Raw genomic sequence first — 27,114 nt, forward strand, 5'->3', positions numbered from 1 at the left:
TTTAGTTAGTACTATGTAAGTAAGTAAAATTGGATCTGCTCAAAAAAAGAGTATGTAAAATTGGTCATACAATATTGAAATTAAGAAAGAGAAGAAGGAAATGTTTTTGATAAAAAATATGTCTAAATGAGAATTAAGATATAAAAATATGTAATAGGTAGATAATACTCCCTCCGTTCCAAATTAAAACCACTTTGACTTTTTTAATACACACATAGCAAAATGGATGTACCAAAAAAGTCAGAGCGACTTATAATTTAGAATGGAGGGAGTAGGAGAGAAAAGAAAATGGATTGACTAAGCAAATATTTTGTAAAATTATCTATTATGAATATAGTTTATATGTATAGTATTTATATAACATCGAAGTATAAAAACTACTCTATAGTTTCTTGGTTAGAACTGCTCTTAGAATATTTCTGCTTTGGCAACATACCAACGTGATAAGAGGGTCCAAGAACCCACAATACACAAGTACACGTTGCAGTCGCTGCTGCTGAACTTGGGCTACAAACACAAGTCAGGGCATAGCAGCAGCGGAACAAACGAAATTTTTGTATACATACGTAGCTACAAACACAACTGATGGAGACACTGCATTGCAAGGTAGATTCTTGTATACATACGTAACTACATACTGTACCACCGACCAAGAAATTTTGCACTCTGGTAGGTATTCTCTCAGAACTCAAAAGAAACCTAAAAATCGCTCAACTGGACAAAGGACCAGTAAGATATAGAGAGGAGGGCTATAGGCGAATATATGCCCCCGGTGGATCAGGTGACTAGATCACTGAAGAGCATGTACAGCAGCATCACAGGCCAGTGTGACCAGATCACCTCCCCGCCACAAGACCACTGAACACTTGGCTGTTCCCAGCCTGTGTCGCCTCCCACTCGATAGAAGACAGCAGTATTTGAGAGAGCGTGATCACCACCTGCTTCATGTCCGGCCGTAGAACAGGGTCTTCGTCCACGCACTGTTTCGCTAGCATGGCCATCTTAGGAAAAGCATTTTAGGGGGTTCAGAACAACGAGCAAAGGTGCCACAAAATGGGCTGGCAAGATAACTGGAAAATCTTAGTTCTAACTGCAAGAAGTACATGAGTTTAAAATTCATACCTTGTACGCACAGTCATGAGGATACAGATCCCTCAGATTATGGTCAATACAGTCTTTCAGGTTCCCCATATTCGTTGAATTAGGACATTTCCTTAGAGCAGTTAACATCTGTGGAGTACAAAACCAAAGTTTCTTAAGACTTTTGGAGTCAATAAAAACAAATAAATTAGAAGCTTGAACAAAGTTCAACAGAAGTTCTAATGCTACTTCAATGGTAAGATAATGGTAAAGCCTAAGGTACAACATTAGAAAGTCAACTAACACTGGACTGAAAACTTACAACTGATGCCAGTGAGCGTCTCTCAGAGTTTGAGCTTGCACCCATTCCTTCAGCTCTTGTAATCGCCTCCTTTCCAGATATTAGCTCAAAAAGTACCACACCAAAAGCATAGACATCACTCTTTGTAGTTGCCAGGCCATCCCGCAGGTATCTAAACGATCAATGAAAGATTGTTACAACGCCATAGTTAGAGACAAAACTTGCTTTTAATTAAAACAATGACAGCAAATATGCACTTACTCAGGGGCCAGATAACCAAAAGTTCCAACAACCTTAGTGACAGAAGCCTCTGCATCACTGGATTTCACTACAAGTTTTGCAAGGCCAAAATCTGAAATCTGTAAAGGCAGAAGATGCATACACAAGGTATTAGTTGTTTAGTTGATGCAAGAAAAAGGGAACCAAATAATTTAAATCACCTAACCTTCGCTCTGAAGGAACCAGCAAGCAAGATATTACTTGATTTAATGTCTCTATGAACATAATGATCTTTGGTGTGCTCATGAATGTATTCTAGTCCTCTAGCAGCATCAAGTGCAATTTGGACCCTAAAGATCCATGAAAGTGATGAACATCCTGGAAGAAATAAAAAAAATCAATCAACAATGGTAAATCCTGTGGAGATAGCATAATTAGGTGTTCAAACAAATGGTAGCATAGTACCAAGTGAGGCATACAATATGAGTCCAGAACTACCGAGGACAAATAGAATTACATGTACTTAGGTGATCCCTAGCCAGTACTTGGTGGTAGCTGATCCCTAGGCAGTACTTGGTGGTAGCTGATCCCTAAGGCAGTACTTGGTGGTCCAAGGCTGCCCATAGCATAGCACATACACCCTCCGACCCAAAAAGAGTGTCATTCTAGCTATGAATCTAGAGTTCTCTTCTAGCTATGAATCTAGAGTTCTGGACAAACATATTCATAGCTAGAACAGATTCATAGCTAGAATGACACTCTTTTTGGGATGGAGGGAGTAAACGGTAGTCCCCTTCTTAAGACAATGTCTCTCTATGTGGCCCACTTTTTTCTTTTAACATTTAATGCAAGATGTAAATATTCACAAAAAGCGTGCTCCCCAGTCCCCTCCTTGCCTCCTGGAGAACATTTCACTCCCTAGGTGGGCTAGGTGTTAGGTGGAAGTCGAATGCTCGCCTAGAGCCAGAAGACTTTTGATTGAAACACTGGTAAGTGGTTATTGTAAATTGTTTGACACGGGGGGCTTCCACAGTCCTAACAAATGAACAGCTTATGAACATGTTACTACTTTATAAAGTTGAAAGTCATATCTATGAGCAAGAAAATCTTTCAGAAATCAAGTGTCAGATGAGGGTATACCCTTGCTTTCAGGATCATGTAGATGATTTTTGAGCGAACCATTTTGAGAGTACTCATAAACCAGGAAAAGCTCATCCTTACTTGCTGCATAGCCAATCAATTCTACCTTTGACAAACATGGGTCACACAATGAAAGTTCAGTAAACATGGAACAGCAATAAATGAATTTATACTAGGATTTTGTGATAAGCAATAAAATTCCGTACCAGACTAGCATGATGAACCTTACAAAGAACTTTCATCTCCACTATGAATTCTTTTGTTTTAGTAGCCATCATTCTCTTTATCGCAACCTCCTGTAGACAACATTTTTTACTATTGAGAAGGCAATGACAAGGAATATTATGCATACAAGTGAGAAGCTTCGATGTTGGACCTGGTCTCGGAGAACACCGTAATAGACAGAACCATATGTACCATGTCCAAGAAGATTTGCATCAGAAAATGAGTCGGTTGATGTGAGTATTTCTTCGTATGTAAACACAATAGGCTTCTCCCTATCAAATAAGTCTGCTGCCATGCCTGTTTTGGAGGCTTGAACCAGTTATAAATGGAAGAAGCAAAATAAAATTAACAGTAACTAATTTGTGCTGGTATTAACTTAATATTAATTGTGAATTTGTTGCCCTGTATCTCAATTGAAATTTCCACTGTATCCTATTTCAAGAAACTACTTGGTCCACCTCCAGAACAAGCGTAGGCTTGAGAGCAGTTACTTGTGCTCCTTTTTATGGGAATGGTTAACAAACAGTAAACTGACCTTTGGGGACATTGATATGATGATCACCGCCATCTGCTCTTGTTGGCTTTGCATTTCCAAATTGGCAACACAAGTATCTTCCAGAACCATAACAGAAACTACCACTCTTAAGGAGTTGAAACTTATGTCGGTCTGGGCTCTTTCCCTGGTTATTAGGATCTTGGGGATTATATCCAAAGAATTTCCATAGGACAAGTGCAAGGACAGCAATAGCAATTAGAGCAAGTGCAACTCCCATGCTACCAATAACCCATCCATAAGGAAATTTGGTCAAATGGTGATCTGGTGTCTCTGCAGTTGTGTGCCAGAGGATACTTTGTTAGACTATCATAACCAGAATATTGTTGATTGTATATAATCCTTGATACCAAAACTGACATTTTTCAGTGATGATACTTGGAAGAGAAATATAGGATCAAGAACATAAAAAGAGTGACTAACTGAAAGAAAATCAAAATAAAATAAGCAAAAAGAAATGTGGAATATGCATATTGTAAATAACTCTGTCACTGATATTACCCACAAAATACAGCATACTGTATTACCACAAAATCATGGAATGGCTATGTAAACCAAAACATCAACAAATGAGTTGTAAATTGTAATGACTACCTGAAAATATGTTCCGGTCAGTATAAAATTATCACTCACAATGACTACCTACTCAGAACATTACAAAACGAGTTACAAAGGCCTTGTTTAGTTCCGGGGTGTAAAGTTTTGGGGTGTCACATCAGGTGTTATATTGGGGTGTTGCATGGGGTGTTCGGATACTAATAAAAAAACAAATTACAAAATCCGTCAGTAAACCGCGAGACGAATTTATTAAACCTAATTAACCGTCATTAGCACATGTGTTACTGTAGCATTTTGTTGTCAAATCATGAACTAATTAGGCTTAAAAGATTCGTCTCGCAAATTAGTTGCAATCTGTACAATTAGTTATTTTTTAGTCTATATTTAATACTCCATGCATGTGTCCAAACATTCGATGTGACAGGGTGTAAAGTTTTGGGGTGGGAGGCCCCGTTTAGATCCAAAAAATTTTGGATTTTGGTTACTGTAGCACTTTCGTTTGTATTTGTCAATTAGTGTCTAATTATGGACTAATTAGGTTCAAAAGTTTCGTCTCGCGATTTCTCACCCAACTGTGCAATTAGTTTTTTTTTCGTCTACATTTAGTACTCCATGCATGTGCCGCAAGATTCGATGTGACGGGTACTGCACAAAATTTTTTGGAATCTAAACAGGCCCAACAAGGGCAAATAAGAACAGCAACCTGACAGTGTGTAATCTGTTGGCGCTGGGGCAGGAGCAGGAGGAGCAGGTAGTGTAACATACGCCTGTCCAGGAACTGCAAATTGGTACAGGACAGGATGGGATAGTCATTGAGGAACTCTTCCAAAAACAAGTCTATTGCAAACATTAGATGGAAATTTACAAGAAATTATATAAAAAAGGATTGCACAAAGTAAGGTTTCCTTTTAAACATTGCAAGAAGAAAAAGAATTGCATGAGCAAGAATAATAATAGTAGTAAAGAAAAGCTAACACCACGAAGTAGGAAAAACAGATCAGAGGCTTCAGCTGACCAAGAAAGCTTGCATTGGATATTATTGGGAGGCTCAGCAATCAAATGCTGGAGAACAGGGCACAGAGCAGCGCAGAGTGAGAAACTTAATGTGTCACTGCCATTAAAAATCTCAACTACTACATAGTATGCATGTAAATGGGTTCAATTCTTAATGAAGATTAGGTGCAGGGCATGTGTTAGTGCAATCACTCAATGTCACATGTACCTCCTTGTGCGAACCTAGAACTACATAAAAGCACACTACGAGATGCTGCTACCAGACCAGTAAGAGACTATTTTACTCCATTTAGTATGTAACCTCAAAGTGAAGTTAGTTATACTAGTCTGTGGTGGTAGCAATTTTCAGGAACTTGTTTAGACCCAATGATGTTCAACAAGCTGAGTTGCAGCTGATCATTCGGCAAGGAGTACCTGCCACTTCACTAAAGAACACATTTAGCGTACAATTTTGATATGATAGTTCACCGTGTCCACAGCATGGTCCTGGCAATTGGTAATTTCCAGAGCAGCCACAAGATGTAAAACGTGAACTCCGTGGTACGCCTCACAAGCCCAGACCAATAAATCCAGAGGATCCGTACTTCATAAACGAGCAATTATTGAGAGATCCATGCTTGCAATTGCAACAACCCAACAAACTTTGAGACGAAAGGAACTACCAATCTTTTCACAGCGAATTCAACAAAGAGAGAAACATTTGATCGACTTGTCCAAAATGATCGCAAACATTGGTATGACGGACCTGAGTTGAGTGGGATGTAATACACCTTCCCCGCTGTGATGGGGTCGGGGCCGGCCATGGCATTGGCAGCCTCGATGGCATCCATGCTCGTCCCGAACCTACTCGACAGTGATTCCACCGTGTCCCCCTCGACGCCGACGTAGCTGAGAAGGTAGTTCCAGGGCCCGGATGAGCAGCCGCAGAGCAGGTGGAGCGCCACAACCGCCCCCGGTCGCGGCGGTCGCTGCGCCGCCCCGCCAGGCGGCGGCACGGCGAGGCCCGCGTACGCCGCGGCCGCGACATCGGCGGCAGTGGCATTGGGGGAGGAGGCCGTCGCGGAGGAGGGGATGGTGTAGGTGGTGTTGGCGAGGTAGGTACGGGACGGGAGGCATGAGCAGTTCTTACGCAAGAAGGCGTACCCCGGGCTGGCCGCGGCGTCGGCTGTGAGGTCCCCCGGCGCGGCGTCGAACATGGACTCGAGCAGCGTGGCATTGGCGGCCCCCACGCCGGCGGCCGGGAAGGCGAGGAAGGCCGTGCAGACGCGCGAGAGCTCGGAGCAGGCGAGCGGCGCCGACGTGGCGTTCCCCCCGGCAGCGGCGGCGCCGGAGACGCCGAGGACGAGGGGCAGGAGTAGGAGGAGGAGGGGAAGGAGGCGGTGGGGCGGCATTGGGGTCTGCCTAGGGTTCTGGCCTCGAGGCGGCGAGGTGGTGGTGGGGCATGGAGGTGGAGGGTGGCAAGGCAGACTGGCAGTGGGCAGTGGCGAACAGAGTTGAGCAACGCTGGATGCTTCGCGTGGTCGGCTTCCAAAACGCACGCTGGGGGAACGGGACGCCGCTTTAACAGAACGCGGTTATAATTAGCGCGCACGGCCACCAGGCGCATCGCAATCGCGGTTCGCTTGCCTCCGCACCAGCCGCCGGGCCCGGGGGAGAGGATGGCAGTATGGCACTGTCGGATTTACCTTAATGCCCCTGTCTGTCATTTTCCGTTTTGCTTGTCCGTGGATGAACAGTTGCCTGTTTAATAATGCTAATATCAAACGGGAAAATATAAATTCACTCAAGTATTTGAGGCTCTTGAATTGTAGTACTTCTAATTTATAGGTCGTTTCGACATTTTCTTGATATATAACTTACTTTTATGTATCTAGATAGCCACACAAAAGTTATGTATCTAAAAAAAAACATAAACTGTAATCTAGGATAGAGGTGGTACTATTTTAGCATCCGACGTGCGTTACAATTTGTTCGGTTCATTAAGCTTGCACAGGAGTGATTACTGCACAACAAAGCATGCAACTGTTCTACAATAATCACATAATAGAGAATACTAGTAGGTGTTACTTGAACAAGGCAACTATTGTAATGGTGACGGTTGATGGTGGCAAGAGCTGATGAGAGTGCCACATGAGAATGAGGATTACACCTCTAAGGCAAAAGAAAAATGTAATACAAGGGGCTTTTTTTATGAATCATAGTACTACCAACATATACAAAAATGCAACAATTAGGAGGTTGAGAAACATATAAAATATCGATATAGCAAATAGCCAAAAAATGTTAGATAAGCAATGGTCCAATATTATAGATTGGTATTTGGTGTCATAAATGTTGACTGTTTTCTCTACACTCTTTAGTCAAGTTTAATCACAAAACGTGGCTAGGTTGTCTACCAAGATGGAGGTAGCGTAAATTATATGGTACGTATGTGTCTCAGCCAACACCCATTCTTGAAGGTACAAATTACATGGTACGTATATGGCTCAGCCAACAATGATTCTTGAAGATACAAAATATCTTGAGAGTGAGTGTTTCATCCATATTTGTGGCTCAATAGAAAGTTTCATTCTATGATTTTATATATATATAATTTCATGACTCAGAGAGTTGGCAATCATGCTAATAGAATTTCATCCTCATGAAACTCATTTCTTCTCTTTTTTAAAACGTTGCCACGTCATAAAAAATATCTATATAATAACTTATTAAATATAAATAAAAGTCCGATAAAACTTTCAGACGCTGAGAATGACCTTAGGGGCAATATCGGGATAATAAATCATGCGTGCGAGGATCAAGGCATGCACTAAAAAAAACAATGAGAGCGTTGCTATAATGGGAGCCCAATCCGGTATCGCACAATTAACGAGCCCCTGTCCTGTGTCCTGGACAGTATTTATAGACTTTAAAATGGTTAGCAGTCCAAAAGCATCCGATGATGCTACATCCTCAAAGTACCATGCTGTGAACCTGTGATAGATTGAGAGTCACACAACTGATGGACTACAGGGAAAAGGCCATGGTTGACAGTTTCACGGTTCACCACGTCGGTAGGATTCAGCCTGTTCGGTTGGCTGGTTCATATCATTGCTGGTTCGTGAAGAAGTACTGCTGATTGATTTGTGTGAGAGAAAAATACCGTTTTGGCTGGAAATTTACGATCGTTTACGACAAGCCACAGCCAAACGAACAAGCCGTATGGCACATTTTGTTTCCTGGCTAAATTTGTCGCGTATGGCAGAATAGAAATCACGTCATTTGTTTCCTGGAACTAGAATATGGTAGACACATTTTGGTCTTATTTAGATGTATCGTAGCTAAACTTTAGCCGTTTAGCTGAGATTATTTTGATCCTCTAGCTAATTGATGTTTATTTATCATATTGTTCTTACATTTGTTGAGCACAATGTGAACATAGAAAAACAGAGGGACAGGTTCATCATTAACTATGTTTTAGCTGAGTTGGAACAGCAAGTGTGTACATTTCTATCTCTAGCTAAAGTTGAGCTAAGTTTTAGCTGCACCTGTTTAGATCCCGGCAGCTAGCTAAATTTTGGGCGGTGGATCAAACAAGACCTTAACATGCTCTAGCTCCTAGGATACACCTCCAGCTCTAGTTCTCTCGAAAAGCAACTCCAAGAAGCAGCAGCTCTCGTGTAGTCCTGAAAAACATTTTGTAAAACGGCCCTGTTTTCTAGATTGAATGAAAGACGTCAAATGTTCGTAGCATCTTTATTTATTTAACTTTATTAAGAAAGTATATTCTACAGTTAATTTGAACGTATATTTTTTATATCAGATCAAACTCTAGGTGTTTGGTTCAGTCAGGAGCTTCTAAATCTAATCCAATTTAATTATATTTAATCACTTTTTATCCAAACACTATGACTAAATGGACTAAGAGAGCTTTAGTCCTCTCTAACAACTCTGAAGTGACTAAATATGACTAAACCATTTAGGAGGGACTAAATTGTCAGCTGGGGTCAAACAACACCTTAACTTCTCCAAGAGGTGAGATTTAGGATAGTTAAGCCTTGTTTAGATCCAGCATGTAAAGTTTTAGGGTATCACGTCGGATGTTATATAAGGGTATCGTATGGAGTGTTCGGATACTAATAAAAAAAATAAATTACATCTGTCAGTAAACCACGAGACAAATTTATTAAGCCTAACTAATTCACTATTAGCATATATGTTACTGTATCACTTTATTATTAAATTATGGGCTAATTAGGTTTAAAAGATTCGTCTCGTAAATTAGTCATAAACTGTATAATTAGTTATTTTTTAGTCTATATTTAATAGTCTATGTATGTGTCGGGATGTAAAATTTAAGGGTAACAAGGGCTTAATTCGGGCGGAGAACCAGCTAATCTTTTTCACGGTTCCAGCAGCATTAACTACGCGAGCACAGCAGGGTGCGGCCGAAAAGCCCCGCACGTGGGGTGCCCCGTGGCCGACAGCGACAGGGCTGTCTCCAATGCTCCACTCCACGGCAGCGGCGACGACGACGAGGAGGTGGAGCCGCCCGCTGCCAACGCCACTCCCGCTCCCACCGCTGGCAATCGCTACAGGCCGGGCCCAAAAGCTCGATATTTTGGGGGTTTTCTGCGCGGTCCGTACACGCGCGGCCACATATTTTCGCTCGATCAGATGAGTGAGATCTGCTTGCTATAGCTTTGTTGAGCTTAACGCCTCCCAGCAGCTAAAAGCAGCAGCTCGCGTGGGTGCGCTGCTGGCGCGGGCACCAGCCTGCAGCCTTGGGCCTTTGCTTGGTGTTTTTATACGGCGATCGAGTAGCCACCTACTGGCGTGTACTTGCTGTCCGAATATTTCCACGGATTAGGTGGATTATACAACTGTAGACCGTAGTACCCGAATGGTAGGTGCCTATATAGGCGGCACTGATAGCGGATGGATCATGTGGAACCAGCAGCTTTTGATTTGCCAGATGGATTGAGATTTTGGTGGGTAACAACGGATCCAAGTGAGGGGTACGTACACGTACTACGTCAACGGCGGACAGCGAACGGGGGTGAGGTGACCCGGGTGAGGCAAGCGGCCACAGCCCACAGCCCACAGGATGTACGTGGTGAACTGGTGACTGCCTGAGTGGTTAGTGGTGACGACGAAGCTAGCAAGCTGGGACGACGTGCGGGCGCCGCAAAAAATGGCGGCTAGGAGCATGTGGCATCTGCCCTGCCCCGGGCCGGGGGCCGGGGCCATGCGATGCAACTGCGCACGGTTAAGTTGCCAGTAGGAAACTAGGAAGTTGCTGTTGGTTTCATCGTTTGTCGTCAATTTCCAATAGGTTTATTTGTCACCTCTTTGTTAATATCATGTTCGCTTGTCTGATAAGCCATGACTGAAAGTACTATTGACTGATATGTTGTGAGACAAAAATATTATTTGTTGACTGAAAAAGTACGGCTTATAATCCCAAACGACGTAAACCTACCGATATTGTCCAATCTTTGACGCCGGGCTGTGGCTCATTAGTCAGGGTCGTTCCTCCATACTCCCCTACTTTCCATCAGTGTGCCACAAGTTGCAACCCAGTCATACTCGTGCCAATGAATCTACTGAACTTTGGAGTGCCCAACACTGGCTCTGTGGCAGGCCGTCCTTTCACTCTAAGTTCAATTTAACGGCCCGCGATAGCTAGCTTTGCCTGCTTCCTTTGTCCGTTGCTGTCGCCTAGCTTGCCGAGAGTGCCGACTTCGTTCCTGGATCACCGGATGACTGCACGCCGCGCGGGCACCTCGCCCGCTTCCCCGGCGCGGACCACGCCGACAGCCAGCGTGTCCCCGTACGCGCGCCACGCTTTCACGGGCGGTGTGATGCCCGCCGCTGCGCCCACGCACGCACTCGTTTCTGTTCTACCACTACCGGTACCAGCTGCCGTGCGCGGCGCAGGACGGCTTGGCGTTGGCGAGATCGACACCCGACGAGGCAACGGGGCGCGATTCACGAGCGCGCGCCCGAAACTGAAGGACGACGCACGACAGTATAGCACGCACAGCTCGGTCGCCGTCTACATTACGCAACGCGAGGACGGCCGTAGCTGTTAATTCTAGGTCCACCCGCCGACTGTGCACCGTGCATGTACGTCCGTCCCTGGCGGCCGGGAATCACCGAAGATCGCGAAATACCACGGCATAGAACGGTCTACGAAAACTGTCAATAATAACGGTAGTACTTTAAAAGAGGGTCCTCCTTAACAAGAATAATTTAGCTAAGAAAGATAGTAACTGTGCTGCTTTTGTAGTAAGTCAGTGAGTATATCACTTTTTAAGCGCCATTATGCACGTGTTCCTTTTTTTTTTTTTGACAGAACTGGAGGGGGTTTTGCCCCTACAGGAATTTTATTAAAAATTAAGAGGAAACAGAAGGTACAAAGGTCTTGCCTCCAGGCTTAGGAAACAAAAAAAAAAGAAAGAAAATGAAACTGGACAGGAGAATTATAACAGATTTTGGATCCATTGATCAAATAAAATCGAGTCCTTTGCCTTGGCCTTTAGAGATAGGAGGTGAGTTTCCTTCTTGAAAATCTCCTTAGCCTTTTCCACCTCCGGTTGAAGGTTTTTAAAGATGAAATCATTTCTAACCGTCCAAATCGCCCGAGATATCAGGATTGCCGAGATAATGAAGAATCGGTTGCTGGACTGTGATCTTATCTGCAGGACAGCTTCAGTAGCTGAAATATTATATTAAAAAGTTATGCCAATTGAGCTCCAACATTCTTTGGCAAAAGGACAGTTCAAAAACAGATGTGTAAGTTATGCCAATTGAGCTCCAACATTCTTTGGCAAAAGGACAGTTCAAAAACAGATGTGTAGAGGTGTCGGTGTTTCGAGTAAACACTAACAAATAAATTTCTAATATTACGCATCTGGCTCGAGGACACAAGATTTATACTAGTTCGGACAGAATGTCCCTACGTTCAGTTCGTTGCTGCTGCTCGTGTTACTAGCACTGAAAGTTCGTAGTAGTGGTTACAAACGGGCGAGAGAGGGACATGTCCCAAGTCTCTGATGGAAAGAACGAATGGGTGCCGAAAGCTCGGTCGCTGCTCAGCTATGTGTGTCGAGGTTCGATGCTAGTGGTTCTGCTATGATGTGATGTGATGTGCGATGTAGTCAATCGATCTGTCTAGTTGGGTGTCATGCTTTCCCTTTTATAGACCAAGGGAGAGCATGGGTTATAAATGGGAGAAAAAAGAAAAATAAGAGGCAAAGGAAGTCCTTCAGGGTCGCCGGAACTTCCTTTCCCACCGTACGGGCCTCGCTGACGTGGCAGGTGGTGACAGGGACAGCCTCACGTCGGACGCCTATCTGCTGACCATGACAGGGCCACGCCGGGCGCCTTTCCCCTAGCAATGCCATGCCCTGGCATTGTCAGCGGGTCATCACGTCTCACTCCAACCCGGTGGGCGGCGCGGTGAACCAGTGTGTTGATCAGCGGCCATACAGAGAGTAGGCAGCATAGTGACCACGTGTCCGTCACTGTGGGCGATGTGAGTTCCCTCGAATGACATGTCGCGGGGACGGGTTGCGCTGAGGTGTGAACGCTCCCTGCACGACTCCAGAAGTTTGACCTTGGGTCACACCTTCTGGACCGTAGTGGTTGTCGTGAACTTTCGTAAGGATTCGTGCCCGAGGGCAAATGACGGCACCACAAGGTTGCTATGTCAATGCAAATAGCTAAGAAAGTGAGCTTGAGCCGAACATGGGGCTTAGAGGTAGGCAAGCCTTGGTGGCGAGCCAAACCACGGGATAAATCATTGTGACATCTGTGCTTGATTTACATTACTTGCATAACATATTGTGGTTGAGGTGATTTCTAGGGTTTTTAGTCGATCTACTTGTGTGTGGTGTTTCTGCCACTTCTAGCTCTTGATATGTGATTGTCATACCTACGGTAAGCTAGGAAATTTCTTCGATCTAAGTTTTCATTCACGGACTTTGAACTATGACTCAAACTTGTCTGCAGGTGCGGTAGTGCTGCTGTTCAGGTCCGATAGTGCCGCAGGGTGAATTTGATAAAAGTTTGAGTGTTTATTTTGACAGGCCTATTCATCCCCCTCTAGGCCAACCAGAGATCCTAAAGGGTCATAGACCACAAAATCAGAGGAGTACTGCAAAGGAAGATTTAGACAACAAAGGTTTCTTTCGCAACAATGGACAACGAATTCAAATTCCTCAACGGATTTGATTTAAAGAGATTCAAGTGCTCTGTTGGGACATCCACAATTAGTTGATACAGTGTCCTACGTTATCCAATCACTGCTGGTCTGCTGGCATCTGAATAATTGCTCTCTTGTGACCCACTTAACATTGCCCTTGGAAACCCTAAGCACATCTAACGAGACCTAAGGGTAGATGGACGCAATAAATACAACGACATAAATAGAATGCACATTCCAAACGTCCTTATGCTGGTACAACACACAAGCATTCACTCTCCCATTCTCGACACATCGTTCACCTTCCCTATGATCGGACGATCTCAACAACTACGGATGAGATACAACGGAAAGATTACAATACTGGAGGACAGCTACGAAAGACACCATTAACTACAGGTACATCTTCCCAATGCAACTAATCTACTTTGTCGAACCACACATCTTCATTTCTAGGCTCGGTGGATTCCTTTACCGCCCTGACTATGGATCTAGCTCCTCTCTGGGCAGTGGCTGAGTGAGGGGAAGCAAGGGCTCTACTTCTGACACTTTCGAGGGTGGGGGTGCTGGCGATACTGCAACACCGGTTCTCCTTTCTGGCGGGTGGACAGGGATTCCCTCGAAGATCAAGGGATCATGTCTTTCAGCGGCCAGCGTCCTCCGCTTGGCCCTGGTGACAAGGTAGGCCTCTCCCAATTGATGGACATACCGATCTTTAGCCTCCTTTATGGCTTCTAACATGGCAGTCTCTCGACTCTCTGTGGCTGCCACACTGGCATGCGCTTCAGCAAGCTGCACCTAGAGCATCCTGGAGAAGATCTTGGCTTCCTCGGCTCACCGAAGGCGCTTCCTCGGCTCACCAGAGGCATGTCAGTCATACTGCTCGTCCAGAGCAAACCAGTACGTGGTCAAGTGCACCACGGTTGGACTGTCTTCTTGCGCATCCCGCTCTTGCAAAGCCTCCATGTGGGCCCTCCATACCCGTTAATTCTTTTCCAAAGGTGGAAAGAACCTCATGGGGGTATGAGCGATGGGCTCTTCATAGATCTAGCAAAGGTGCCACAAGGCTTTGTGGGCTACAACTTGATAGGTGTCGACGAAGCAAAACCCGGTTGCGGTCACATTCCAGACTTCAGTGATGTCCAGAAACTCCTCACCCTTTCCAATATAGACGATAACTTCACACAGCTCAGTGCCATGCTTTTCATACTCACGACCCTCATACTCGGGACGATCTTTGACTCTGAACTTTTGTAGGATGGCATACAGGATTTTGGGAAAGCCCTCAGTGTTCAGGTAGTAACTACTAACCTAGGCTCCTGCCATCCCTGGTGGGTGGTTGTAAGGGAGGATTGAGCGAAAAGCTTGCTCAAAAGGAAAAGCTAGGTAAGCTGGAGTGCACTGGGTGGTGGTGCCAATGGCTAGGCCAGGCTCTACTTATAATGGTAGAGCGGTCAGTGGTCCTGGCGCAGTCCACCAAGGTTCCTATGCGGGATCAATACAAATGAATCGACCAAATTTTTCGCGCGTTCAAGGTGAGCGATGTCTGAGGCCATTAATTACTAGTATGGTTGTAGGGCAAGGGTCCGACAAGATCAGAGAAAGGAGTATGGGGAGACATGGGTTACAGCAGGCGTGAACCATAGGCGAACGCGAAGCACGAAGCCACAGTGCAGCAGTAACTACCAAACAAGGGTCGGTCAGTCTGCACGATAAGACTCGCGTGACAGCTATGAAAGGCGCATCTACCAGCAATACGATGACTAAGGCATTAGCGCACCTGTCTTAAAGATCATATACTACATGAGAACCAGTCCACCGGAGAAAGCCTAGTTAAACCTATTCCGGATGCTTAACTATAGCAATAGGGCTACTTATATACTTCGTAGTTAAATGCCCTAACTTTTTGCAAAAATAGGTTGTCAAATTTTAGTTTAGAAAAATGATTTTGAAGCTTTATTTCTTCATTTACGCTTTGATACCACCTGTGGCAGAACCACCTAATCTAATACCTCCTAGGAGTACTTGTCTTCCATTAGACACTAAGTACTCAAGAGAGGACACTAAACTACGTAGTTTCGTCGAGCACACCCCAAGGGATAACTCAAAAATCCGCATTTTTTCATCAGGATCACAAATGAGAGAATAAAGCTTACAACATTTTTAAGTCATTCCTTACATCACCTTATTACAGTACTAGAATATTATCTCAATTTATTATAAGAGCGGAATATAACAATATTATCAGAGTTACAGAGGAAGCGGTATTAACTTAAGGACATGGTGGAGCATTAACATAGTGGATATTATATACAAGAGATGCTAATAAATTTTACATCTTTTCTTAGAAAAAACTTTAGTAAGGGTTATAAATAAATACTACGGTCGTAGCGTGAAAGGAATCCTCTCTGAGCCCACCAGGAGGTTTTCACACACAAGAGTTAGCTCTAAATATCCTCCGATCAACTGCAACAGGGGAATAAAACCCTGAGTACTCGATTATACTCAGCAAGACTTATCCGACAGGAGAAAAATAAAAGACTCTAAGGATATGCAAGGCTATCTGGCTTGTGGGTTATTGCATCTACGGAAGCATTACTAAACGTGCGTTCTTATATTCAATTTCATTAGCAGTCATCAGTAGTTCCTTAACTAACCATTCTATGTAAGCATCTATGCTACTTTCAAGCAGGTGGTAAGTAATCAAAACCATTTCACCATCTTTCATATTCCAGTTCTTACTACGGTGCTAGACTATAGCCAAGTCGTACTGTATCACATGATGATTCGTGAACCAATGTATCATAGCTGGGTACCCCAAAACACATGCCCCGCTTGTACTCCAGCCACAAGCAAGACCAACCCACCACTCTCCTGTCAAGGGATCTAGGTCCTATTGACACAAAATGTGACACACTGTGCCTCACACACAGCAAGCCGAAAAGCGTAGCTTCAATTGGGTTCTCGGGTGTTTCGTTATCCGAAAGCATGCCAGTCAGTTTGACCTGAAAACTAACAAGGGATAAAACAATTAAATGTCAAACCGGAACATGTCAGGTAATACCAGACAGTTCCACATATACGGCCCTGAAGCCACTTACAACGACATACAGCTATAGAGAGCTGTTTGCCAATGAGTTCATAAACCATTTCGGCTAATCGTAAGATGAATGCACGTGGAAACCTGAGCGCCGAATACACATGCATGGGAAGACATATTTGAACAAGTGAAATTAATTATGAGTTAACGCATAACCAAACTCGGCAGTCCAGCCGAATTGGGGTCCATGAAGAAGGAACGTGCAAATAAAAACGATTAAACTAATCCAAAACCTGCATCTGCCGCACGACACCTGGTTTTGTTAAAGCTTAAACATGATTAACATGCATGAACCCGCAACATGTGACAACCTAGATTAAAATAATTCGGCCATTATGAGCACACTATCTAGTTGCAAAGATATTATGAAAAAGCAATGATCGTTGAAACACGAATAAAACCACAAGAGAGAGAAGGCCGAACAATATCAATCTAGATTGGGCAGAAGTGTGTTACAAATATATATATAAAATATTCCGTAACATGCAACACTGGATAACTTAATGAATCTATTTAGATTTGCCATATCTAACAGAGCCGATAACTATCTTGCTTTCACTAAGCATATTGAGTAAACGCCTGCCGCACGGTATCTACTCAATTACTCATACACAAAGCATAAGCAAAGACTTCTTGATTGTCAAGCAAAGATCCGCCGCACGACCATTGAAAACAAACAAGACTACTTGCATCACGTCTAAATCCACCGCATGATACTAAACATGATAACAAGGTTGTCGGAACTTACGGAGGTCGACGGATCGATGATTCCTCTCGAAGAACTCGACGACACGACAAGAGGACTCGAAAGTTGGCACGGGGCCGGTTGTATTGATTTGGTTGTGAACCCCTTTTACAATGGTCGAGGGTCAATATTTATACCCTAGACAAAATGTGAGTCCTAGAGGACTACGATTTACAAAGGAACTTCTAAACAAACTTGGAAACTTACGATTCCTTACCCTAAACTTATAGATTCCTTTATTATTACAACTCTCATCTTTTCGATCGGTCTTGCCTGCCATCTTCTGTTTTCCCGAATGGAGTTACCGCCTTCTAGAGTAACCGACCGCACAAGCATTTAGCCGACCGCTTGTTTTGTTTGCCGAACACTCTTCTTCCCGCATGTGGGTCTACCTGTCATCTTCCAGAATCGACCAAAATCCAGTGTTAACACATGCCCCCTCAATTTCAGGATAAAAGTTGTTTTATTCTGAAATTGACCACAAGCTCTTTCATCCTCCTAGGTCATCACCGTTCAAAACCGCAGCCGCTGCCCAAAAATTCAAGCTTTCAGCGCAACCTCGGACCTCCTTCAAATCTTCAATGGCGACCCAGGATGAAATCCCAGAGGTAAACTTTACTTATATTCGGCAACTTTCATCTTATCCTCCCGCTCCTCTTTTGATTTACTCTCCTCTGATTTCAATCATCTTCTAAAGGAATACAAGAGCCAGATTTTGATCCCCTATGCTGCCAACCCCGACTCCTATTTCCTCGGCCCAATGGGAAATCCTGACGCTTCTGAAATTATTGAGAAGGAAACCCAAAGAATTCCTTTCAAGTCTGGGATTACCTCATCAAACCGATGGCCAAACACGTTCAAGAATTGGCCATTTCCCCCAATCACCGGATGGCGTAACTGGTACAGGAGAATGCTGGAGAAAAGCAGCAGCCACTGGGAAAGTCAGGACATCAGTCATTGTCTGGAGTTATCTTTAGCAGAGACACCCAGGAATGATTCCCTTCTGATAGCAGCTTCTCATTTTTGGTCTGACGCTATCAATGCCTTTATCTTTGGTCATGGTATTATGACCATCACTCTAGCCGACGTATTCATAATGACTGGCTTGAATGTGTCATTGCCAGTATATTCCTACAAGTACAAGAGCAAAAGTAATCAAAGAGCCGTCAGCTCTAGATGTGGATGGGTCAAACATATTCAGAACTACATGAATGCATCTGGCGCCGTCTCTGACAAAGAGTTAAAAGCCTTCATGAATATGTGGCTATGCAGATTCATCTTCTGTGGAAAATCCAATGAACCAACCCTGAATCACATGGTAATGGCTGAAGACTTAGCTGCAGGCACTCAGATCCCACTAGGCAAATATCTCTTAGGGTCTGCTTATCATATGATGTATTAGATCACCCTTCAGATGCGCCAAGGTGGAGAAATTTCTTGTGTGAATGGTCCCTGGTGGCTAATTCAAATGTGGCTCCAGCTATATATGCATCAGATAACCCCTGTGAGTCTCTTCAACCTAAGTTTTCCCTTAGTTAACTATGCTGAAGGCAGCATAGCAAAGGTTAAGGCTTGTCAGACTTATGGGGAAGCAGCATCATCTATAAGCATTGATATAGACATTGGTCATTTCTTCAAGCTATTTTTCAAAGGATTCGGCAATGTGCTCTGGTTTCCTTACAGAGAAAATGAAAATCTGACTTTGCCCTGCAAGTTTAGCTATGAAATTGGTTGTTCAGACCAAGAATCCACGGAGATTTTCAACTCCTTTATCAAACCTTGCACTTTGCCAGCCGAATTTCATCATGGGAGATTAGTACAATCCACCTATGAATTCTATTATCCAAATATGGTGGCCAGACAATTAGGATGTGGCCAACTGCCTCCAAAATTCCTCTTCTCAACAATCATAAAGTCAAGGGAAGTAATAACAGAAGGAATGGAAGCCAAGAAGGTCTTTGAATTAGGATGGGAATTGCCAATATATGAACCATCTCCATTTGGGCTAATAGATGTTGCTCATCCCTTCTTCGTTTCTTGGTGGCAAGAATGGCATGCTCATATCTTCAATATATCAGTTCATTCTTTATGCAAAAACTTGCAACCCGATTTTGCTTCTGACAGTGAGGTAATTTCATTATGCCCATCATTTCTTGTTCTTGAATCCACTTCTCATTTTAACATCTGGTCATGCACAGGATCTTGAGTTTACTCCCCCAGCCAAAGCAATCCAGTACTATTCGGCTGGTCCCAAGCCTGCTCTGGGGTTTGATGCTCCAAACTTAAAGAAATTCATGAAAACTTCTGCAACTTTGGACTCAGCACCTCTAAAAGCACTCATGAGAACTCCTGCTACTTCAGCTACTGCATCTTCAAGAGGAAAAAGCAAAAGGAAAACACCTGAAAGTTTTCTCTTACCCAAAAAACCAAGGACCAAGAAAGCCAAATTATCTCTTAAGGTATGAACCTTTTATTCTCTATCAGGTTATCAACCTCACTTAGCAGTAAACCTGACCACCTCTTACATTCATTACTTCCATTGCAGCCACAAGTTGAAATTCCCACATTAGGCAATACCTCAGCACCTGTAGAACCAATCCCTGAAGTTTTTATTGAAGATGAAGAAATCCATGATAGCGAAACTTCAGAGACTCATGAAGCTGAAGGCTCAAAGGCTCATAAACCTGATGAAACTATAGGTAACATTGTTCAACCAATTCTCTTTTTCTTTCTTTTTAATAACATCTATCTCTTGTGCTCATTATCATTTACTTTACCGAAAATAGATGAAATCTTAGATGAACTGGTAAGGGAAACTTCTCCTGATCAAGCTCCAGACCTGTCCCTACTGAATCTTCAGCCAAGTTCCCCAGCAAGCCAGGGTATAACCCATCCTGATGATCAATCATCTCAGCAGGTAATCCTTTGTTTTACACTATATTTTAGCAAAATTACCCAATCGGCTAACACCTTCTTTCTTTTCTTTTCTTTAGAAGAACACCACTAAACCGACCACCAGTTACTCCTTCTCTATTGAGGATTACATCATTGAGAAAGGTGAAGAGATTACTTCCCATCAAACCTTATCGCTAGAAAATCAGGCCCGGCTAAAAGAGGTGATCATTCTGCTAAACAAGGATACCATCAGTCTGGTTCAGGATGCAGACCAGATAAAAGACCTCCTTGAACTCATTGATCAAGATATCCCCTCTGCTCTCAAGGCTCCCCTAGAATCTGCAGCCCATCTTGATGACCATTTTGCTATGGTGAGAAGGGCAACCAAAAATATATCTTCGAGGACCGCTCTGCAGAAGGATAGATCTCTGAAAAAGCTGGAGATTAAAGATCTTCACTCTCATATCTAGACTACGAGAAATTCCTTGGCAACCTTGGAGCCTGAACTGAAAGCCATGGAGGATGAAAAAAGCAGACTAGAAGCTCAACTAGCCAAACTGAATGCCAAAATTCAGTCTCATAGGGCCCATATAACTAACTTGCCGAAGAACATAGAAGCAGCTTCACTAAAGATAGCTTCGACCATCAAAGAAGATCAGCAGATCAAAACTAAGTTATCCAGCATCCAGAGTTCTGAAGATGAAGATCAAAAAGTGCTAGATAATGTTAGCCGAATCAGGACTGAGGCCATAGAGGCAATCAATCATCTTCTGAACCAGTAGACATTGGGTTTGTAATAAACTTAAGTGTGATATCTTCTTTCCCTTGATTAACCAGCTTTATGTTTACTTATTTTTATTCATTCGAAAGCAATCGACCCCTTTCCCTTAAATTACTCAATTAGAATGTAGCCGATTGTCTCCATTCTTCCGATAGCCGAACGAATCTAATTCAAATATTGTGAGGGTATAACCGAACAATGTTGGCTCCAACAAACCAGGGAGATATTCAAGCGACGTTCGACTTAGCCCATGCCTGGCCCAGCCCAGTAACGGCCCAGCCGAAAGGGAAAAAATCTACTCCGCCGTTCGGGATTCTCGCCCCACAACCCCATGGAATTCGCCATGATCCTTCGCTTTGGCTTATAAATAGACCCTTCCGTTAGCCTTCATCGCTATCTTCGCCTCATCGTTCTCACATCCGTCTCCTCCACTTCCTTCGTTCGATTCATTCCAGAAGAAAACCCTAACCTCCATCAAAGCAAATGACGAACAGTGGCAACCGTGGCAAGCGTCCTGCCGATGGAGAGGCTGAAGGAAGCAGAGCATCGCGCTGCCGGCGTCGTGGGTATGATTCGGCTTTTTGCCCCCTTTGCAATTTCCTTGTTCATCTCTTAATTTCGATTTTTCCTTCCTCATTCATCAGGATAAGGGTCATCAGCTCCAGCCAATACCATCTCCTTCCTCCGGTGACGGCAGCTCAACCGGGAACTCCATCATCCGGCTCCTCCGGGTCTTCCAGCTCTTCAAGCTCTTACCATTCCAATCCTTAGGGTTCGGCAGAACCAGCAGATGCACACCATCCATACTCTCACGAGGAGGCGCTCAAGTTTCGCCAGGAGAGGGACGAAGCCCGGGAGGAGCTAGGCGACGTCTCCAAGAAGTTTGGCATCGATCAAGCCGAATGGGAGGACCAGCGGAAGCAATTCTGCGACGCCATCACCGGTTTGATATCTTCATTTAGTTTTATCATCCTGGCTTCCTTTGCTTGCCGACCCATTTCTTCTTTTCTGCCCAGCTCTTTCCGCGGAGAATGACCGCTTGAAGGCGGTGGCGAACAAGATCGCCGACAAGGTGAATGCCCAGGGGGAGACATCCGAAGCACGCCTTGATGCTGTGGACGGACGCATTGATCAGGCCGTCATCCAAGGTGTGCACCTCGGCGCTTCTCTCGGGCTGGCGGTAATGACCTCCCAAACCAACGAGGACTACTCCTCCCAGCCAGTTGGCTTCGTTGGAGGACGCCCGGACGAGATCGACGACATTGATGAACGTCTGGAGGCCTACGATGATCATGCCGCTGCCCTTGCTGAAATCACAAACCCCCAGTCCATCCTCAACAAGTTATTTGAGAAGTAGTTTGTATTAGGATGAACTTTTATAAATAATCTCGTCCTTTGGAATAATATTTACTTCTTTGACTCTTTTCGGTAAAATTCCACTTGCGACTGTCAGAAAAATGTTGAAAACAATCCAGTTTTGGATAAACATTCTTGTGCTAGAGGCGATGCAAACTGCATCGGCTATTTTGTGCTAAAGGCAATATGAACGATATCGGCTATTCTCAATCTTGTATCTGATTTTTAGGCTAAAGGCGATATGAACAATATCGGCTGTTCTCAGTCTTGTATTCGATTTTTAGGCCAAAGGCGATTTTCTCTTTGTCGGTTTTTCTGATCTACATTCATGAACCAACCTCAACACTGGGGTAGTATTTCTTAAGAAATCTTCCATTAATAGCTCTGGTAAACTCCTCTCCAAATAAAGTCTTTAATATGTATGCATTGCCAGGTACACATTCTACAATTCAGAAAGGACCTTCCCAATTTGGAGACCATTTGCCGAACGCTCTATCCTTTGTTCCAACTGGCAATATAGTTTTCCAAACCAAATCTCCTTCTGCGAATTGCTTCAGCCTAACTTGGCAACGCGCATTTTATTTTTCTCAATATTTTCTAATGCCTTGAGACGAATCAAATGTAAATCTTCCAATTCGTCCATCATCAGATTCTTATAGTCTCCTTCTGCCAATTCTTTCTGTAACACAACTCGCCTTGAATCTGATCGTAATTCCCATGGTAGTATGGCATGATGCCCATAAACCAGTTCATAGGGAGACGTCCGAGTGGATCCATGACAAGCCATTCGGTAAGCCCACAGTGCTTCACTAAGAACCAAGTGCCATCTCCTTGGTTTTTCATCAATCTTCTTCTGAATGATTTTAATCATAATCTTATTTGATGCTTCTGCCTATCCATTAGCTTGTGCGTAATAAGGAGAAGAATTATACAACTTAATCCCCATATCTTTGGCAAAATCACATAATTCTAAAGAAGTAAACTGAGTTCCTTGATCAGTTGTTACAGTTTGAGGAATCCCGAATCTATGAATTATATGTTCCTTAACAAAACTGATCATATTCTCTGACGTTACCTTCTTCAACGGGATAGCTTCAACCCACTTGGTGAAATAATCCATGGCCAAGAGTACAAACTTATGTCCCTTAATAGAAGGAGGATTGATCTGACCAATTAAATCTATACCCCATCCTCTGAACGGCCAAAGCTTGATTATAGGATTCATAGCAGACGCTGGAACTTTTTGAATATTGCCGAATTTTTGACAATTGTGACACCCTTTGTAATATTCAAAACAATCTTCCAACATAGTTGGCCAAAAATAACCAGTTCTCCTAATTATCCACTTCATCCGATAAGCTGACTGATGTGCACCACACAATCCTTCGTGAACCTCATACATCACTTTCTTGGCCTCTTCTTGACTTAAACATTTGAGCAATACTCCATCGATGGACTTGTAATATAACTGATCATCAAGAAACACAAATTTGAGAGCTTTGTACCTGAGTTTTCGGGAAACCTTTTGAGATGGATTTTTTAGATAATTGGTAACTTCGCATCTCCAATCACCATCTACTGGATCAGTATTTAAAACATCTTCCTCCATAGCAAAAACTTCCCGACTCTCTCGATATCCAGAAGCAGCCTGAGCTAACTTATTTGCTTCTTCATTGTACTCTCTAGGGATATGATGCAAGGTCACCATTAGAAAATTCTTCAAAAGTTCTCTGCACTCTTCATAATATTCTCTTAACACATTGTTCTTGCATTCATACTGATCATTCAGTTGATTAATCACCAACTCAGAATCCCCAAAGATTTCAACAGCAACGGCCTTTACTTCTGTAAGAAGCTGAAGCCCTCTAAGCAATGCTTCATACTCTGCCTGGTTGTTAGTAACATGAAATTCAATAGGAACTGCATACTCAAAAGCTTTTCCTTGTGGGGAAATCAAAAGAATACCAGCACCACCACCTTTGCTACAAGATGATCCATCGAAGAACAAGGCCCAAGGCACAATGCTTATCGCCTCAACAGAAAGATCCCGATGTTGGGTAATAAAATCGGCAATAATTTGACCCTTTACCGCCTTTGCCGATTCATATCTTAAATTAAATTCCGACAACGCTAAAATCCATTTGCCAATTCTTCCATTCAAAATCGGCATTGATAGCATATGTTTGATTACATCAAAACTAGAAACCACCACGCATTCAGAATTCAACAAATAGTGCCGAGATTTGGTACATGAGTAATATACACATAAGCAAAGTTTTTCTGCAGCCGAATACCTTATTTCCGGGTCTAACAGCTTTCAGCTAAGATAAGCTATGACTCTTTCTTTTCCTTCAAACTCTTGCATAAGGGCCAACCCTATCGTTAGGCTATCGGCCGTCACATACAACTTAAAAGGCTTGTCAAGTTGTGGAGGTACCAGCACAGGTGGTGCCTTCATATATTGCTTGATCTCATCAAAAGCCTTTTGTTGTATGTCACCCCATACAAATTTTTGATCCTTCTTGAGCTTTAATAAAGGAGAAAAGGGTAAAACTCTCTCTGATAGATTGGATATGAATCTTCTTACAAAGTTGATTTTGCCTAACAATGATTGTAATTCCGTGAGATTAGTTGGCGGCACAACTTTGTCTATTGCTTCCATGCTCTTTTTCCCAACTTCAATTCCTCCTTTATGAACTAAAAATCCCAAAAACTCACTAGCCGAAACTCCAAAGGCACATTTGTTTGGATTCATCTTCAAGCCATGCTTTCTTGTGCACTCCAGAGTCTTTCTTAAATCAGCTAAATGTCTTTCATGATCTCTAGATTTGACTACTACATCATCGATGTAGATTTCTACAATCTTGCCGATCAGCTCGTGAAAAATATAATTCATAGCTCTTTGATAAGTTGCACCAGCATTCTTTAACCCAAACGTCATGACTATCCATTCGAACAAACCAATATGACCAGAACATCTGAAAGCTGTTTTTGAAATATCTTCTATTGCCATAAAAATTTGGTTATAGCCAGCATTACCATCCATAAAACTAATGACTTCATAACCTACTGCTGCATCTACCAGCAAATCGGCAACTGGCATTGGGTAACCATCCATGGGAGTAGCCTTATTAAGATTTCTGAAATCTATGCAAACTCTCATTTTTCCATTTTTCTTGTATACCGGCACTATATTTGAAATCCACTCTGCATACTTGCATGGCCGAATGAAGTTTGCTTCTATTAACCTTTCAACCTCCTTCTTCACATCGGCCAATACTTCCTCTTTGTATATCTTCCTTGGAGGTTGTTTATAAGGACGAAATCCAGGTTTAATGGGTAATCGATGCTCAACAATGGAACGATCCAATCCAGGCATTTCCGTGTAATCCCAAGCAAAACAATCTTTAAACTCTTTCAACAAATCTATCAACTTTGATTTATATTCTGGGTCTAACTTTGTACTAATATATATCGGCCTTGGCTTAGATCCATCACCAACATTAATTTCTTCCAATTTATCAGCCGACATAAAACCACGTCCCAACTTTCCTTTATTGCCATCGACGAGATTTCCCATTAAAAATTGCTATGAGAGCCGACTGCTTGGATCGGCTGTTGGCCTTCGCTGAAAACATTTACAGGACCTTCTTTCCACACTTTTCCAGAGAAACAATCGATGCCCTCATACTCCCAATAGGTAGATTCTGTGGCAGCAACACTCACCGAATTATCAGCATGTACAACTTCAACATCATCTCCAATCCATTGAATGAGAATTTGATGCATAGTTGAAGGAATGCAACAATTAGCATGGATCCAATCTCTGCCCAAGAGTAGACTATATGCCCCCTTGCCATCAATGACAAAAAAGGTGGTAATCAGAGTTTTTGACCCAATAGTCAACTCGACATGGATAGCACCTCGGGTATCAGAAGGATTGCCAGCAAAGTCCCTAAGCACCATGTCAGTTTTCAATAATTCTTCATTAGTCATCCCAAGTTTCCTGAAGGTAGTATAAGGCATGATATTGATAGCAGCCCCTCCATCAACAAACATCTTGGTCAAAGGCTTGCCATTGACATATCCTTTTAAATAGAGTGGCATCAAGTGACGATTCTTGATTGGTTTGTCAAAAACAGCTTGCTGTGTTAATACAAGCTAAGCCATCAAATCCTGACATTCACTTTCATCAAAATCAGAGTACACCTCTTCTTGGACATCTTGGCTTTCGGGAGCTATAAACTCTGATGGGAGGAAGAAAGCCATGCAAGCATTAGCCGAAGGACCACATCCATCAGGCTTCTTTTTAGGACGCCATATTTGCTTTGTTTCGGTAACTTCCAGTTCCAACTCCCTATTCCTCAACCGTTGCACTCTTCTTTTCTGACTTTTCCTCAGGCCTAGAGGACACCACTGTCCTTTTTGCCATACGTATTCATAGAAGTCAGCTTCTTCATCATGCACTCTATCATGCATCCAACCTGAACCTGCAACTCTTTTCCTTTGCTGATTCTCAAAGTCATCTATTTTTAAGCGCCGATCATCTTCAGGAACCTTCGTTCCAAGTCTTTCATAGACGGGACGGCGGTTGACTCGAGATTGCCTATACTCGGAGTACTGAGCACTACACTCCGGACAATTATTTCTTGCAGGCAACCTCAAGCCTTCATTCCAACAATGCCTAAAGAACGAACAACCCCAATGAGACTGCTCCTGTTCTGTCATGTATTCTTCTTGCTCCCTTCGGTATACTTCTTCCTCATACCTCTGGCATTCTTCCATAAACCATTGTTTCTTACAGTATTCCTTCTCTTGTTCCCTCTGCCACTTGTTTAGCAAAATACGTGATGTAACTCTGGGTTTGGAAGTTTGACCTTTCTCGGTTCGGCTACTCTGAAACCGAACTCGTTGCTGCAACTCTTTACTGGTGACTTGCCGATCCGGGTCAACAGCACC

At 43.2% G+C, this 27,114-nt stretch overlaps 1 protein-coding gene across 2 annotated transcripts; it reads right to left on the reverse strand.

Moving 5' to 3' along the window:
* Positions 1–398: 398 nt before the first annotated feature.
* LOC136452943 (lysM domain receptor-like kinase 3) lies at positions 399–6,617 on the reverse strand. 2 transcript variants are annotated; one of them, XM_066453514.1, is made up of 11 exons: positions 5,836–6,617; positions 4,780–4,854; positions 3,501–3,791; positions 3,117–3,262; positions 2,947–3,036; positions 2,741–2,846; positions 1,827–1,978; positions 1,643–1,740; positions 1,403–1,553; positions 1,123–1,230; positions 399–1,001 (listed from the first exon to the last, which is right to left on the reverse strand). In XM_066453514.1, exons 1-11 carry the CDS (start codon positions 6,479–6,481, stop codon positions 837–839), a joined length of 2,028 nt encoding a protein of 675 aa, XP_066309611.1. In that variant the 5' UTR covers positions 6,482–6,617; the 3' UTR covers positions 399–836. The 2 variants fall into 2 exon arrangements, with proteins under 2 accessions (XP_066309611.1, XP_066309612.1); XM_066453515.1 differs by lacking the exon at positions 4,780–4,854.
* Between the last annotated feature and the right edge of the window lie 20,497 nt (positions 6,618–27,114).

This window comes from Miscanthus floridulus, chromosome 5 (genome assembly GCF_019320115.1).
Source record: "Miscanthus floridulus cultivar M001 chromosome 5, ASM1932011v1, whole genome shotgun sequence".
Taxonomy (NCBI): Eukaryota; Viridiplantae; Streptophyta; class Magnoliopsida; order Poales; family Poaceae; genus Miscanthus; species Miscanthus floridulus.

Bases quoted from the DNA above. Each gene is read 5' to 3' on its own strand.
- LOC136452943 (XM_066453514.1), bottom strand. From the start codon at position 6,481: ATGCCGCCCCACCGCCTCCTTCCCCTCCTCCTCCTACTCCTGCCCCTC. The intron at 4,855-5,835 runs GTCCGTCATACC...ACCAATTTGCAG, and splicing joins TTACATCCCACTCAACTCAG to TTCCTGGACAGGCGTATGTT. The intron at 3,792-4,779 runs GTTGCTGTTCTT...ACACAACTGCAG, and splicing joins AACAGATTACACACTGTCAG to AGACACCAGATCACCATTTG.